General features: G+C 38.4%; 1 protein-coding gene across 1 annotated transcript in view; it reads left to right on the top strand.

Annotated features, from left to right (window-relative positions):
- Positions 1-16,139, top strand: part of HHAT (hedgehog acyltransferase) — a 166,729-nt gene that overhangs the window by 7,477 nt on the left and 143,113 nt on the right. Inside the window, exons 5-6 of the mRNA XM_084512996.1 lie at positions 1,758-1,970; positions 6,878-7,049. Coding sequence (XP_084369122.1) covers positions 1,758-1,970; positions 6,878-7,049 — 385 coding nt within the window. The remainder of the gene's footprint in view (positions 1-1,757; positions 1,971-6,877; positions 7,050-16,139) is intronic.

Here is a 16,139-nt window from a genome sequence, read left to right as displayed (position 1 = left end):
CCCTCTTATGAATTATTTTTGTTGCTGGCTATTTTTTCTTGTTCTCTTTTACTTGGTTTGTGGTTTGGAGTAAAATCCTGGAGGAAGGACTGCTGTGACACAAATATGGTGTTTCCCTTCCTTTTCCACTCCAAGTGCTGATGGCTGATAGTGGAAATCTTCCAAATACTTAAAACCAAATGTTTCTGCTTGCTTTTTGATGCTGTTACTCAAATCCATGCCCATATCGTATCAGGCTATTTTTTCTTTGTGCTATTGCTAACTACTTGTGCATTGTGGGATCTGCTTCATTTTGCTATTGATGAACTTGTGTCCCTTTAATTTCATTTGTGTCAGACCTCTTTAAATTTCTCAGATGCCTTTGAGACTGAGACACCAACACATTCTCCTCTGTTCTGTCCATTGAGAGTAGCGCTGTACATAACATCCACACAATTAATCATTTGGAAAGCCCATGGATATTTTTCTGTCTTCCTGTTGGTTTGCTCATTAGGATTTGAATCTGAAAAATCCGCTTTGCCCCAGCATTGGGGTTTGGATTTGAGATCTGGATTTCTGATGCTTCTTGAGATGTTGTTTGGCGTCACCACACTTAATTGTAATTTATGGGTAGTTGTGGACATTCCTCTCAGTCATGCTGATCAGTGCACTGAGATGAAATTATGTGTCTTAATATGGAAGAATTACCCCATGGGGATGGAGTATGATAAATACCGTGCCAGTCCTCTAGTAAACATATTTCTCCTCTGTTAGAGGTATAATCATACCAATTTAAAGTGCTGATTTTGAGGGTTCATATCCAGGAATTGCTTAGTCAAGACTGACAGGATCTTAACTGGTGTCTGCAGGCTTGGAAATAAAGACTGTTTCTCTGACATTTTGATTTACCAAACAAGTTGCTTGCTCACAACTGTTTGGTGCAAACTCAGTTTTCCTGTTTTGCTAATGTGTTTGGCAACACAGATTTTAGAAAAACTGCTTCTTAGTTGTGTAGAAATGTCATCCTTGCATTTATTTGGACTAAGAGGAAAAAAACTACGAATACATTGCAAGGTTTGTTTTAATTTTGAGGAGGAAGGTATAGGTTTTCTGTGTGGTATAGGTAGATTTCTGTCTCACTGAGAGATGAAAGGGCTTCTCAAGCCCACTACAAACAAATATAATCAGACAAATTAAATTTGCTGATGTTCTGAGTTTTGTTGTGATGGGTGAGTACCAATATACATATATAAATATATGTATATACATATTTATTTTTTTTTGTAGAAAATGTGCAACAGGGAATATCATAAACATGACAAAGGGTCAGAAAAATCTTTCTAGCCTTGGGCTTCCTAGTGAGTATCTCAATCTCTTTAGATCTGAATTGTAGCCTTGGCTTCAGTCCTAGTAGCTCTTCAGTTATCAGTCCGATTGCCAGCTATTTTGGATACTCTATTACTGGACAAAACCTGAGGGGGAAAAAATGGCACTGCTGTGAGAAAAGCTCTCCTAATTTCATAGTTCTTCAAAATGTACTACAGTTTGGAATTAAGCTGTTATAATTTTATGCCATCAGCAGCTCGTTCAGCAGCCAGTGCTCAGTCTTCAGATGTTAGCGATGTTCACTTCAGACATTCATTCTGGCCTCTGTTAACTTTAGTTGCTTTCTGCTGCTGGTGACCTGAAATGTCAGGGTCTTGACTGATAACATTTGTCTTGCAATTTTAAAACCATAGCGTTGTACCATTATGAGCTGACTTTTCTTTGTCTCACAGAGAAAGTGGTACGACACTGAAAATGAGTATTACCTGCTGCTCTTCACGGTGTCTGTCCGCTGCCTCTTCTACACGAGTTTCAGCCTGGAATACTGCTGGCATGAGCCTGCCCAGAAATCATCACATTCGTTCCTGTGGATGCTGGCATACGTGTTTTACTATCCATTGTTCCACAATGGACCCCTTATGAACTTCGATGAATTTAGTAAGCAGGTAAGAGTATTTTTAAGACAATGCAGTTACAGACTTCCAGCGCATCTGTGTCTGAGTCAAATTTGACTAAGAAATATTGAAGAAAATGGTGATCTCTTTTCAGCTGCCAAGTCTAGACACAGAACCTGTTCTTTATTAGAAGTAGATTAGATGTGATGGGTTGATTTTCATTTTTCATATTTTGAGACATTTTAATAATGATCATGAGCAAAATTTTAGGTAGACGACAATGCTTTCACCCTTGCAATAATATGAAGAGATATTTCATACCTTGAGATACATTTTGAAATACACTATAAAAAAGTAGGTTGCAGATGACTCTGAGTTTATATTTATTTTCTAGTTACGTTTTTGACAAAATGGATGTTGATGAGACTTTGAAAGAGAAGGTGTCTCATTAGGGACATTAGTATGTATTTGTCCCTTTCTTGACAAGTGTTGAAGTAAGCTGCTTGCGGAAGGGAAGGCTGTGGATGGAAACAAATCTTAAGTCTTTGTGTTTATATGCCATCCATGAAATAATAGTGAATTTGTATAAGGCTGATAATTAACATTGATAATATATTTGATTGGTTGATGGAAAAAATATCAAAATAAGCTTTTATATCTAGTGATTGGGTGGAGAGAGGTTGATTGGACTCCAGTGTTAGGGAGAAGGTAGAAAGAAACAGAATAGTTACTGAAAGCTGACAGTAATCTCCTATATTAGACTCTTTCCTTCGAAAATAAATATTTTTCTTTCAACTAGTTATTAAAAAAAAAAAAAAACTACAGAAAGGTATTTTTATGTGCGTTGTAGCTTCCATAAAAATGTATCTGTAACTAATTCTATAATACTATTCTTGTTATTTAAATGATTTCAGTTTCTGTGTAGTCTTTAGGTAATTAGGATAGTATGTCTAAAATAGTATTCCCCATAATTTTGATAATATCGAATAATATTATGGGAACGTGAATACTGGACAGTTGGGAGTGAATCACTGGGAATTTGGTAGTGTCCTGCATGCCAACTTGAAGACATCCCTCCCTTCCCTACCAGTTTAGAAGCTGAAATTCTTCTAAAGGATTTAGAAGAATTCATAATTCTAATTCTTCTTCTAATTCTTCTAGGATTTTTTTTGGTCTGACACTTTATTGCTTTTCTTGTTTTCTTGCACATTTAAGTAAGCAATGAAATAACCATCAATGATGTTTATAGTTAACGTTTGGGTAAAGTGGATGAGTGGATAGTTTAAACTAAAACAGCAGTTTTATGGTTTGTATATAGATGCCTGTGTATTGCTTCTGTTTATTTTTGGAAAGTTTCTGTTGAAACTGTAACAAATAGAGACTTGGGTTTATGAAAGTGAAAACTGAGGTTATAGTGGGCACAAGTGGCAGGTCTGATACTCATTTGTATTTAATAGCTCTGGAAAATGCAAGGCTAAACTTTATTATCCTGGACAAGATGTTGTAGAAAAAGTCTGCGGGACTTTTTTTCTTATCTGAAGTCACAGCTTATCTAAGCTGACGGGAAGCCTACGTAAATGTTTGGTTTCATGCTTTTGTGACAAGTGAGTTCCTGTCATTTAGGTGGATGATTTTGGTCAGATTTCTATTTTGATCATAAAATTTATACCACAGTATTGTTTCCCAAGCTTGACGCAAATTATCGTTCCTGCGTTGTTTTTTTTTTTTGTTGTTGTGTGCATGGTAGGGGAACTCCTCTGATGACACTTTTTTTTTTATTAAAAAAAAAATTGCCTTTTTAAAAACATGGAAAATCTTAGTTTTACCCTGGTTATCATGGGCAGTTGGTGTATAATTTTAATACCAAAAAAAATTCTCCTGTGCAGCTCCTCTTTGCTACATCAGACATACCCAGTAGTCAGCACTTCAAAAAAGTCAGATTAATCCCAGTTCATTGAGGTTGCTGTTTTCTGCCAGTGAAGAAAGACTGATAAAAGTGAGGTCTTGTGTTGGTTGCTGGTTGCTCCAGAAAAGGTGTCCTTGTAGCTGAGTCAGCCTGGAAGGATGGGTTCCACTTGCCTTCTGCTGCAACGGGAAACGTCTGATTCCTTTACTAAAAGCCCTTAAGCTTTTGTGAATCATACAAATGAAATAGGAGAGGCAAGGTAGGTCCCTAAATAGACACTAAAGTTCTGAGGCTGACTAATGCATTTGCATGCTTATTTTCCATTACATTTAATAGTAGGCAGGTGTCCAAATCCTCTCTGTATGTTTGAATATCTCAGCATGAGTTCTTAAATGAACCTGGAGACCGAATGCTGTCAAGTAGGAAGCAGAGATGCCGAGATGCTCCCTGAGCTGTGACTGGAGGAAGTGTTACACAAATTAAAGGGGCAGAGTCAAATGATCTTTCACCACTTTGAAGAAAAGTTGGTTTCTTCAAGTGCTTACTGCCAGTGCGATGCCATTAAGGGAGATGAGTCAGATAAGCAAAAGCATCTGTGAGACTGACAGAAGCATGTAATAAGCAATCTTCCAGGCTTCACTGAGAACAAGCCAATCATCTGTGCATCTTTAATACCCTTTTCAGGAAAAGACAACACCTAGGAGAAATGGGGATTTAAAAACCTTCAAATGAGTAAGATTGTTCTTCTGTTAGACTGACTTATATGGATGCCCAGAAAGTTTTCTTTACTGTTTATTGTTTTATAGCTTTTAAATTGTGTTAAATAACACCTATATTACTGTACTGCACACAGAGAGAAATTATTTTTCTCAAGGAGTGTTTCAGAACCCGTATACAAGACTGTGAGTAGAGGGCAGCTTGGAGCTATCTGGATGAAAAAACTGCATGTAGAGTCTTGAAATGAAAGTTAGTTTATCTGATACAGCTCAGTAAAGACCTGTGCGAAGCCTGTCTGTATTCTTGGTTTGACACAGGGTGAGGGGAAAAAACAAACATGGAGAATGGGATGCCTGTATTTGCATTACATTGTCATTTAAATATGCACAGACCTGCTCTGTTAAAGCTATAAAGAAGAAAAAACATTGAACAATTTGTTTCTTGGTGTATGTCAAAATGCATGAAAAAGTATTCTTGTAAGAGTCATGTCATCACCTTGACAGCTGAGGTTAGAGAAGAGTTTTGAAGATAGCAGTTTGTAGCAGTTAGTTCAAAGCACGCGGTACAAAAAGTGTGTTTATTGTTGCTGTCAGAAAAGGAGATTGAGAACTGCAGAAGCACTTAACTGAAGTTGAGAAGTTGTTCTGTAGGACTTGAGAATGATTAATGTAACCTCAGGATCAATATGTTTGTTTGATGCAGCAAACTTTCATGGTTGGTCGTTGGGATTGGACCTGCCTGGTCTGTAGGCTGCTTGGACAGTTTGACCAAGTAGTCCTTTTAATACTCTGTAGCCAATGCTGTTGCTTTTTTTTTTTTTTTTTCCTTGAGCTTCCAAAGTGTCTGCGTACCATGATGCAAGGAAGGACAGGGCTTTCTCCTGCATGAGATGTGTTACTGATGACATACTTCTGGAAATTGAATAGCATTGTCAATTCAAGGTGTTTTAGTTCTAGTGAATCTGAAGGGGATGGGCTTTCTCTGAGAATTCAACAACATGACAATGAATGAGCTGGGGATACCATCTTTTTGTGCATGTTCTTGGAGTAATTCTTATGATTTTCATGAGGGAATTTTCACAAAACTTGCAAGGAAAAATAATTCACAACACATGGTAAGATTCTTCTGTGAAAGCTCCATGTTTTCTTGTAATCCTTTTGTCCGTATGAGGTGGGCAGGTTTATTCTACTTTTAGCAAGTACTTTTAACCTTCTTTCAAGCCTTTTGGTTTTCTCTTGTATGTCCCTTTCTTTCTGTGTTATGTGTCTGTGTGAACAGACCTCGGAATGTCAAGTGCCATTAGAAGACACGCATTAAAAAGAAAGTAAAGGACATACTTTGTTGTCCTATGCTTCCTGTATTTATTATGGTGTGTTCCATACTTAAAACTGCAAATAAATGTATGCTTATTCCTGGGTATATACTTTTGTCTGGATTAGATGCTTAGGAACTTGTTCGTATGGTCAGAATCAGCTTTTAATAAACTCCTCTGAAGCTTGACGGCCTTCCAGAAATAAAGTGGCTGTTACCAAGGCAGCCCTTCCTCAGGCCATCCTGAAAGTGATGACATTCTGGGTAATGGACCTCAGGCCTCCTGGCAGTATGTTTGTTTGGCAGCAGCTGGTGACTAGGATGTAACTTCTGAAGTGACCGTGTAGGGAGGAGAGAGCAACATCTTTTGTGTCACTGTACATTCAGAGAGATGCCTGTGGAATCAGGCCATTTAAACTGTCCATTTGGAATAAATGCAAAATGGAAGCAGATACAAAGATCATATGTTTAAAGCACTGGGCAGCATGTAATAGCAAAGCAATCCAGAGACCCTTTGGCACCTGAACAGTGTAAGGAAAGAGTAGTGTGGATACCCCTGCATTAGGGTACCTAGTGTGGAAATTGCAGCACACCAACAGATGCCATTGCATTGCCGTACACACAGGCTGCACAAGTAGTTTTTGCAATGCAGAGAGAATGGAAATGTCATCTGGAGGAAGGGAGAATCTCACTGCATGGGAATGTAAGTGAATATTTTTAAATACTGCAGCTAGTCTTGAGTTATTGACTGGAAACTTGCTTGACTTTGCTTACCTCTCAAATTTCTACTTTGCTGATTTCTACTTCTTAGTGAGTTTGAGAAAGAAGAAACCAGACTCCATCTGTGTGTGTCCAGAATTCTCAAACGGGGTGGTCAAATGCCCCCTTAGTAGTAATAAATAGTAAATGAAACCTTTGAACTGAAGTGAATAGTAAATGAAAAAAGGGAGGGGTTCTTAAGATGAGTCTTTGAATAAAACAGTCAGTTATGTGTCATGTAACCTCTTTGGGTTTCTTCATTTAGATGAGGAAACAAGAAGCCTTCAGTTTGAAGACCAATGTTGGCATCTTAATCGTGGGCGTAATTCGTATTTTCTTTTGGTGGTGCTTGGCTGAGCTAATGATACACCTCATGTATATCCATGCTATCTGCAGCAGTTCCCCACCTTTGGAAGCTGTGTCATACTGGGCCTTAGGTGAGTACATTAAAAACAGCAAAGAAATCATCCTTCTCCCCCCACTTCCAGGAACACCAGTCTACTCTATATTTTTATGTCCATCTGTTAGTACTTACGAATAGTACATTATGGCCACTCACTGTCAGGAAGATGATCTACGGACTACTCAGGCAACGTGAAGATCCTTTAAGGAGCTTACAGTTGGACTTGTTGAACTTATTGAACTGCTTCCAAAATTCAAGAATATTCTGATTTTTGTCTAACGTATGTGGGCACTTTTAGTCCTTACACTTTTTTTTCAAACATACAAGTGGACATCTAAAACAAAAAATTTGTTTAGTGTTGGGAAGAAGGGAGATGTTAAGAATCAAAACACCTCACCTCTCACCCTTTATTCATTTCTTCTGTCTTTTGATGTTCATATTCATGTTGAAACATAAAATGACTATACTTATTAAGAGTAGAGGGAAGGAATGAGAAGCAGATTGGTCTGAAAATAGTTGTCTGTGCCCCTCCTTAGCTCATTTTTCCTTCTTGTTTTCCTCTTCTGTCACGTCAGCCTGGTATTTGATTCAAGTGGTAAACTGTGAGGGCAAAAAAGGGCGCTTATGAATGTAACATAATATGGTAAAAGCTTTGCCTGTGGGTAAGTAGATAGAAACAGGCTACCCTGTAAGCCGCTTGGATGCGAGGTTTTTATGATTTTCCATTGTCCTGCTGCGTGTATCACCACTTAGGAGGAAAGGAAGCAGCAAAATGCCAAGCCTTAAAAGTGGGTTTGGAGAAAGCCTTGAAGATTACTGAATTGAAGGGGATGCCTCTTATTATATCAGTGAGTAGCAGGAACTGGTATCACATACCGGTGTGGTCCTGTCAAGCATTCATTAAAGTTCACATATGAGCAATGTGCTGGAAAAGGAGGACCTCTGCATACCAGGCTCTGGCCAGTAGAGGGCAATGATTGCGCGCTGTCTCTCTGCATGTATGCATGTAGACACATTATATATAACTTTGTATACACATACATACTATATATATAGAAAGAGACAGAGCAGTAAGCCTTAGTGGATTGCCTCCATGGTTCATTTCACTCCTCCCCACTCAGTCACCATTTAGGAAGTGGATTCTGAGTTTGCATCTCTGTTGTAAATATGAATTCACTGATGAATCGAATCAGCTAGCTCCCAGTATTGTCTGTATGTGTGACAAAGAGCTTTGTGGTGGTATTGAGCATACGGAATCTGGTAAATACTGACCAGCTGACAAGGCAGGCAAGGTTACAGGTTTAGGGACAGGGTGTTCCAGGTTTGGTGTTACTGGCAGTTTCTTCCCTCCCTTGAAGAAAGCCTCTAACTGTTGATCAAAACAATGGTGCCCAGTCACATGTTACTTTTAAGAGGAAAAAGAAAAAGTAGGCTTTATGTTCGTTTAGTGGAATTGAGTGTTATATCCTAAGAATTAAAGCTGGTTTTGAGCAGATATTTAGAAAGTACTTCAAGGCAATTTCAGGTGAGAAAAGCCTGTTTGAAAGCAAGTTTGGACTGTAGAAATAGTTTGGACTGTAGAACTGCTGGATCAAGACACGGCCATTTAAATTGACACAAGTGCCCTTTGGAGACCCTGCTTTAGAAGAACTATGTTCAGAGTGTAACCCCCCACTTAGTAAGCTTTGTCTTAGTAGTGAAAGCAGTTGCTTAAATATGATAGTTCAAATAAGATTTTATGGCAGAATTGATCTGCGGAAGTCTATCACTCTTTAAAAGTTTTTCTCTACAAGTTTTATCCCAGTAATTACACAGGCTGTCTTCTATCACTGATGCATAAGGCTATCTAATATTTTTCTACTGATCCTTACCTGGGTCGTTATAGATCTTAATAATGCTTCTATACCAGTTCTTTTACAGAGCCAAGTATTCCCCTCTGTTACTTTATATTCTGTGTTTTTAAAACCAATTACATTGTATAATGGAGTCATGAGACCAAGAAGCTAGTTGCCTCAAGGGGATTAACTGCATGGTATATTAGCCTTCTGAACTGCCATTTTTCATTTTGTTTCCCATTTAACCCACAGTACCTTCAAGGTGGCATGGAACATCTACTTCCATCAGGTGATACATATTTGCCCCTTTATAACAGGCTAAATTTGGGGAAAAAGCTGTTAGGCTGTCTTGTAATCAACTCTAATTAAGGAAATTGTAATTGCGCCCCCATTTTTCTTCTGGGACATCTTTGAATTATAGGCATTAAACACCAGCAATTCAGGTAAAGACAAGAGTGCTATGAGGTTTTGCTCAAGGGATCTTAAGGGCATTGATGCTGGCCAGAACACACCTCAGAGAATCACAAAGCAACACAGTGTTCTGGATCGCTTCTTGTAGCGTTCTTGTGAAGTGAGATAGCAAAGAAATAAAACCTCACTGAGTTACATTGCTTGTTTAAAAACTTCGCTGTTCACTGTTGTTAGCCTTACGTGGCCACAAATGACAAGAAAAATGCTGAAATTACCTAAAATAACGTAACTAAGTGCATTGTTTTATTTGCCATGCAAATACGCAATTTTTATTTTATATATGTATATTATATATATATATAATATATACTTATATTATATATATATATAAAAATTCATATATATATATATATATAATATAAAAACAAGGGACAGCGTGTGACCACCCAATTAGAGAAATGTTTTTCTCTCGTTTGGAAGGAATTAGACAGAAGTTTCTGGAAGCAACAATATACAAAAGAGTGCATGTATGTTTTTAAAACATAAAAACATAAAAAGAGTGCATTGTATGTTTTTAATACCTGCAGCTAATCCAAAGATTCCCTTACATCAAATGTTCAGATTCTTTTCTCCCTGCTATTTACAAGCCAGTACCTGTGTTACAGTAACATCACTCTTGCCTAGAGATGAAATTACCTCATACTTTCTGATTAATTTGCAAATACATAGTTCTGTGTATTCTCCCATTCTTCTGAATATGAATGTGGAAATCAGCAGAGGGTTTATCCTGTCACAGAGGAAACCACCGTCTGTCCCAAGTAACCCAGCTGGGCTACGTGTTTCTTGTGGCACTTCTTGTCATAGTGTCTTAAAGGATCAGAGGCTGTTGTAACCTTACTTCACCCTTAATTTGTTGAATATCCTCCAGTCTCTTTACTTCCGATGTAAACTATCTTCTCTTCTGTGACCATCCTTGTTTCTTTGTCTGCTCTTTCTTACCGTGAGGATAAAGAGTCTTTGGAAGCAAAAGACATCGAAAGTACCCACCAAGCAGGAAATATATTCACACAATATACACGTGGCTTGTAAAATTCATTGCCACAAGACAGCGTGGAGGCAAACGGTGTGAAAGCAGTCAGTGTTATATAATAGTAAGAATTTGGAAGAATTTTCCCCAGAGTTTAGAAGTGATAGTAGATGTTCGTGTTGTGTCATAGCAAACTTTGATTTCGGTTCAAATACAACTGAGTAGTCCATCACAGCCCCTGGAGCAGTTCTGGTAGTGTCCTGATGGTGGTGATGGTGTTCGAAGTAGTGACGAGGTGCAGGATGGTGCAGACTGGTGCAATGATTTAGGAGAATGGGTTTTTACTATTCTTTTTTTAGAGGAGTTTGGATGTTTCTTTGCATGGAATTATTCATGCTGAATGGCATTGTGAAACGGTAAGGTTAGACCATGGAAAAATGGTATATCAGTAGAATACTTACCATAGAGTAGTTCGTTGGAAGGGTCTTCCAGAGATGAGGTAGGCCTGTGTCCCACTCATAGCTGGTCTATTTAGGCCAGGTTGCTGAGGGCTTTGTCCAGCTGGGTCTTGAACAGCTGCCAGAATGGACATTTCCCAACTTTTCTGGGAACCTTTTCTGGAATTGCATCAGCCTCATGGCAAAGAAAAACTGCCCAGACCCAAAATGTCCTTCAAACACTGACATTTCCCATGTTCCAACTTGCCTGTTACCAGTTGTCATATTGCTATGCACTGGCTCCATCTTTGCAATCTCTGCTCAAGTTTTAGGCAGCAATAAGGCTCCTGTGATTCTTACTTACATAAACCTGAACAAACCTGCTTTTCTCAGCTTCTCTTCATATGTTCCATGCTCTGTCCCTGACTGTCTTAGTGATTCTCTCTGCTGGACTTGCTCCAGCATGTCGGTGGTTTTCTTGTGAGAGCAGAGCCCACAGCTGGGCACAACACAGCAGCTGCGGCCTCACAAGTGCCAAACAGAGGGAAAAGATCACTTCTCTGGACCTGTCACCTTCAGATCCCTCTGAATAGCAACTCTTCCCTTCGGTGTATTGCCTGCTCCCTCAGCTTGGTGTCACCAGCAAACTTGCTGAATGTTCACTCTGGTTTGTCATCCAGGTTGCTAATGAAGACAGTGAGTGGTACTGGTCTCAGCCGTGGTCTCTGAGGGGATGCCACTAGTTACTGGTGGCCAACAGCTGCACTTTGCACCTCTGATCACTGCTATGCTTTCAGCCTGGTAGTCCCAGCCAAATTTTCTTACATGTTACCTACTTATACAAACCATATCTCACATCTCTGGTGATAAGGAAGCTATGGCAAAAAATGTGTGAAAGCTGACACTGAGGTCAAGGTGCACAACGTCCATGCTTCTCCCTGTGTGTTGAAAGCATCCATTCCTTCATATTGAAAGCAGTGACGTTGGTGAGGCATCATGTTCCCTTAGTAAACCCCTTTTTCTGTTCCCATTTAGTTTCTTGTCTTTGATGTGTTTACAAATGGCTTCTAACAAGATTTGTTACACAAGTTTTCCAGGGACTGAAGTGTTGTCTCAGTTATTGGGTAGATGAAGCCTTTCCCTTGAGTAGTTACTGTACTATAGATGGAAGAACTGCTATAATATAAATATTTGTGAATTCTCCTCAGTTCTTTTGTGCAGTTTATATTTGTAGTGGACAAATTTTGGGTTTTAATTTGGGTGATAGTAACACTGGAAACTGTGAGCAGGAGACTAAAGACAGTGTATGTGTAGTTCATCTAAAGGTAAAATCTTCAATTCTCTTCCTATCTTCTGTGTTTTCCTGGATTACAGCTTTCCCTGCGTTTCCTAATTTGTGACTGGCAATCACTGGAGTATAACTTTTATCAGAAAGGCAGCTTACTTTCATGCCTCGTGAATCAACGAGCTGTGGAAGTACATAGTCAACAACCTGCACTGAGACAGCGCAAGTTGCATCTCCTGTGCATCAATCTTTAATAAGTAGAAAAGTAAGTGCCTTGTTAAACTAAGGCTCCTGGATTTGGGGGAGTTTAAATGAAAAATGGTTGGAGTCCTTGTTGGAGGGTCCTGTGAAGAACAGCAGTTCTGTAAAATTATTCTTCATATTGTTATTGATATTATGTAGAAGAGATTCTCTACTAAAAGAGAAAATGGATGCTCATTATTTAAGTTCTTCAGGCAGTACAAAATCTATAGTATGATTCAATTTTGTCTGTTTTGAAAAATTATTTTCAGCTGGATTTCTGCCAGCTAAAATGTGGAAAAAAATCAAACCTGAAGTAGGTTGCATGCACCTCTGCCAATGGCTAAAAATACAAAGAAAACTGTTACGACTTTGTCTTTTCAGGCTATCTCCTCCTCTGTTCCATACTGCAACACTCACATGGCCCATAAATGTCACAGTTTCTTCTATCACATACTGCTCCTGACACACAAATTTTGTTGCCTTTAAAGCAGCATGTGGGAAACACTAAACTTCTGTGCTTATAGAGCACTGAGCTTGGGCTGGTCATAATGCAGGAAGAATTCAGTTCTGAAATGGGAGGGCCTCGTGAGCTGCCATCCTGGCAGTGGTACTGTTTTTGATACCAGAAGGGTTGGAGCTCAGGTGCCTCTGATTATTTTCCATGCAGCAGAATGATGGGGAAAGAGCAGTGTCAGATAACGGCAGAATAGATTTTGCTATTTTTTTGTGGCCTTTCAGACTGACTGCTCATGTCCAGAGTGGCTGAGATGTTTTCATCTGACTGACTGCAGCACTACACAGGCTGCTAGTTCAGATACTGGAATATAAATGCCACGTGCATTAACAAAAATCTGCATCATACTGTCTGAAGAAAGTGTAATTTCCTGCTGCGTACACAGTCATGTTCTGTTTTACCAGTGGCTCATGTTTGTTAGCAAGAATAACATCCAAAAGGAAACATTAGTCTCCTAAGTGGAGGAGGAGGTGAGAGCTAGCTTTGGTTATAAGTACTTTTAGATATGCAAATGACTCTTTGGGGTACCTTCAGGTATAAATAAGTTCGGGTCATCGTCCGTATCTCCTGTTATGTCCTTTAAAAAATATATTTGACCAGGCATTTGTATGGATGTGTGTTTTGTGTCAGAGGTGTGTCTTTGGAGAGATGTGTGCGTGTATGATGAGTGATCTTTGGTCTTACTGTCTTGGTCTTAACCATATGCTGTTTGTTCTTTCTAGTGAAGCATGTGCAACTTACCGTGCTGGTTAACTATCATTTTTGTTATTAATTAGGTTCCAGTGCTTTGAAAGGACATTCTCTTTGAATGTCATGCCGCTTATATAAAAACAATCTGAAGTGATAGGATCTGCTCAAAGGTGGAGCCACCTGCTTGATTTTGTAGTTGGTGAATTTCATTTTTGATTTGTTAAAAGAAGAAGTGCATGTAAGTTTCTCTTTGAGAAAGCAAGACCTACAGAGCAGTCTTCAAGTCAGATGCGGAGTGGTTTTGGATGTGTTGTGGTTCTTTTTCTAATAAGCCTATAAATAGGAAATGAGTTTGAGTTCATTCTTAAGAGGCACTCAGTGTTTTGCTATTGAAATTAGGGTGTCTGTGCATCCATTTAAATAGCAATGAAACAGAGTAATCTGAGATTATTTTTTTTTTATCTTGCAAGATAACGCTAAGGAAAATCTTATTAAAATATTTGGCATCTTTGTGTCTGTTTTGGAAACTGGAATATAAACATGATTCAGGAATCTTAATAAGATTTTATTCTCTGAAACATTGGGTAGATAGTTCGCTGCTTTAAAAAAAAAAAAAAAAAAGTAATGAAGAAAAATGCTAGATTTTTTGTAAGTCCCCCTGCAGGCTTAAATTTCAGGTAATATTGGTAGTTAACCTACTTTTATGGTTAATCTGTTACTCATGTGGTAACTGCCGGTATATTTACAGAATTCTTTCCCACAAATATTAGAACTTAATGCCTACTGTAGGTGTTTGGGAGTATTTAAGGTAGGTAGGTAGCTTTCAGGTATGTCTGTCCTTAAAAAGTTTTCTGGTTCTCTTTTTTAAGTGATCTGGAAGACCTGTCTGTGCCAGACCTTCAGCCTCGTTTAAGCAACTTCACTTTGGGATCATTGAATCTGTTCAACTTCATAGTCTTAAAAGAAGTATGCAGCATTCAGGGCAAACATTGTGGGGTGGACTTTCCTGTCACTGTTCCATACGTTTTGGGTTTTTCTTCTTGTATACTACTGAGGGCTGGGCTGTGAAGCTAGGCTGCATGAGTCCCAGTAATATTTTCTTTCTTTCTATCATTCATCTTGATTTTGTGAGCTGGCACCTCTTTCAAAGCACTGCCAAGCAGCAGTGAAAGACACTGCTGAGCAATACAAGCCTAATTATTAATTGCATTGGTTTATGTTTGTTAGTTAATTGGGGTGCTTCTTGCACTGTGCTCTTTTGCAGTGGATAGGGACAGGGTAACTGAACTGAGCAGTCACTTATGTGGTAATTCAGGTTAACACAGCTTGTAAAAGAGGCTGCTGAGCCCTGACCAGGGGACAGGGCAGCACCAAATCGAGAAGGTCAGAGTAGGTCCTGCTGTGGGGCTCTTGTCGGGGAGGAGAGTGATGCTAGGAAGAAGATGCTATAGCCCAGCACACGAAGCTTGCCAGGAATCATGCTGTTATTGGTTGAGTGAAGAGAATTTTATTTGTCAGGGAATTCATGCATCATATATATATAAATATATAAATGCATCCATTTGTGAGGAAATCCATGCATCATATATATGTATGTGTGTATATATATATATTTCCTGTAAGAGAGGAGATGCAGGAAATATGAGAGAGGGTAAATGATACCCCAAAGCTCAATATTTTGAATTTGATGATATGGCCACAAATTCTGAGCCATTGTAAATGTCTGTGTCTTATTAGACCTGTGCCATGTGTCAGTAACCCTTTCAAAATGACTGCATATTTGTCTGATATGTGTTTTCTAGTTGTACCTGTCCTGTTTATTGACAGAAACAAGCATTTACAATCGTTAACGTTGCAGGTCAGCGTAGCTGTGAAAAAGGGAAATTTGTGCTGTCAGGCTCATGTGTCACCAATAAAACTGAAAGCTAAGTTAAAATTCTTGACCATAAATATGTTTTGGTGATGTTTTATGGACAGGAAAAATAGTTTTTAATCCCTATATGAATATGTTGTTATTAACTTATAGAAATGATCTAGTTGATAATTTCTGTCAAAAATTATTATTCAGACAAAACCAGCCCTGTGAATATTTTAATTATTCTTCGAACAAAGGTCTAAGAAACTTACGAAATGCAGTTTTGGAGTAAATTTAAGGAAGGTAAAACTTTGCTGAAGGTCTAGAAATGTGTTTTTAAAGTCAAGGAAAATCTGGAATGCTTTATAAGGATTGCAAGGTAAGAAATTGAAAATATCAATCTCTATACAAGTCAGTTAATTTAATCTGGGATTTCAAGCAGCTTGACTGTTGAAGTGCATGGGGTTCACATTGTATGGGTACTTTAGCTCAATAATTTTTAAACCATAATACATTTAGTTCTTAAACTTCACCTTGACTCTGAACCCTTTAAGTTCATTTATTCCAGGGAATAGATATCATTGCTGCAATGCTTTTTCCCTTAAGTGTTTTTAATATACACTTGATATAGATTCTCAGCTTTGTTTCCAATTTAAGATAATGTTCTTGTGTGAGTTCTTTTTAAGCTTTAAATAGAACTCTAGAGAACAAACTGTGTTACTGATAATGAATTTGAGAAATTTAGCATTGATCTTAAATTTCTTTTTTATTTTATGGTTTTGTATCAGATAAAGCAGTGTACTTCTGGCTGCTTTGTGCTATAATGG

Source organism: Aythya ferina, assembly GCF_964211825.1.
Source record: "Aythya ferina genome assembly, chromosome: 3".
Taxonomy (NCBI): domain Eukaryota; kingdom Metazoa; phylum Chordata; class Aves; order Anseriformes; family Anatidae; genus Aythya; species Aythya ferina.
This window is presented reverse-complemented; position numbering and strand designations above follow the sequence as displayed.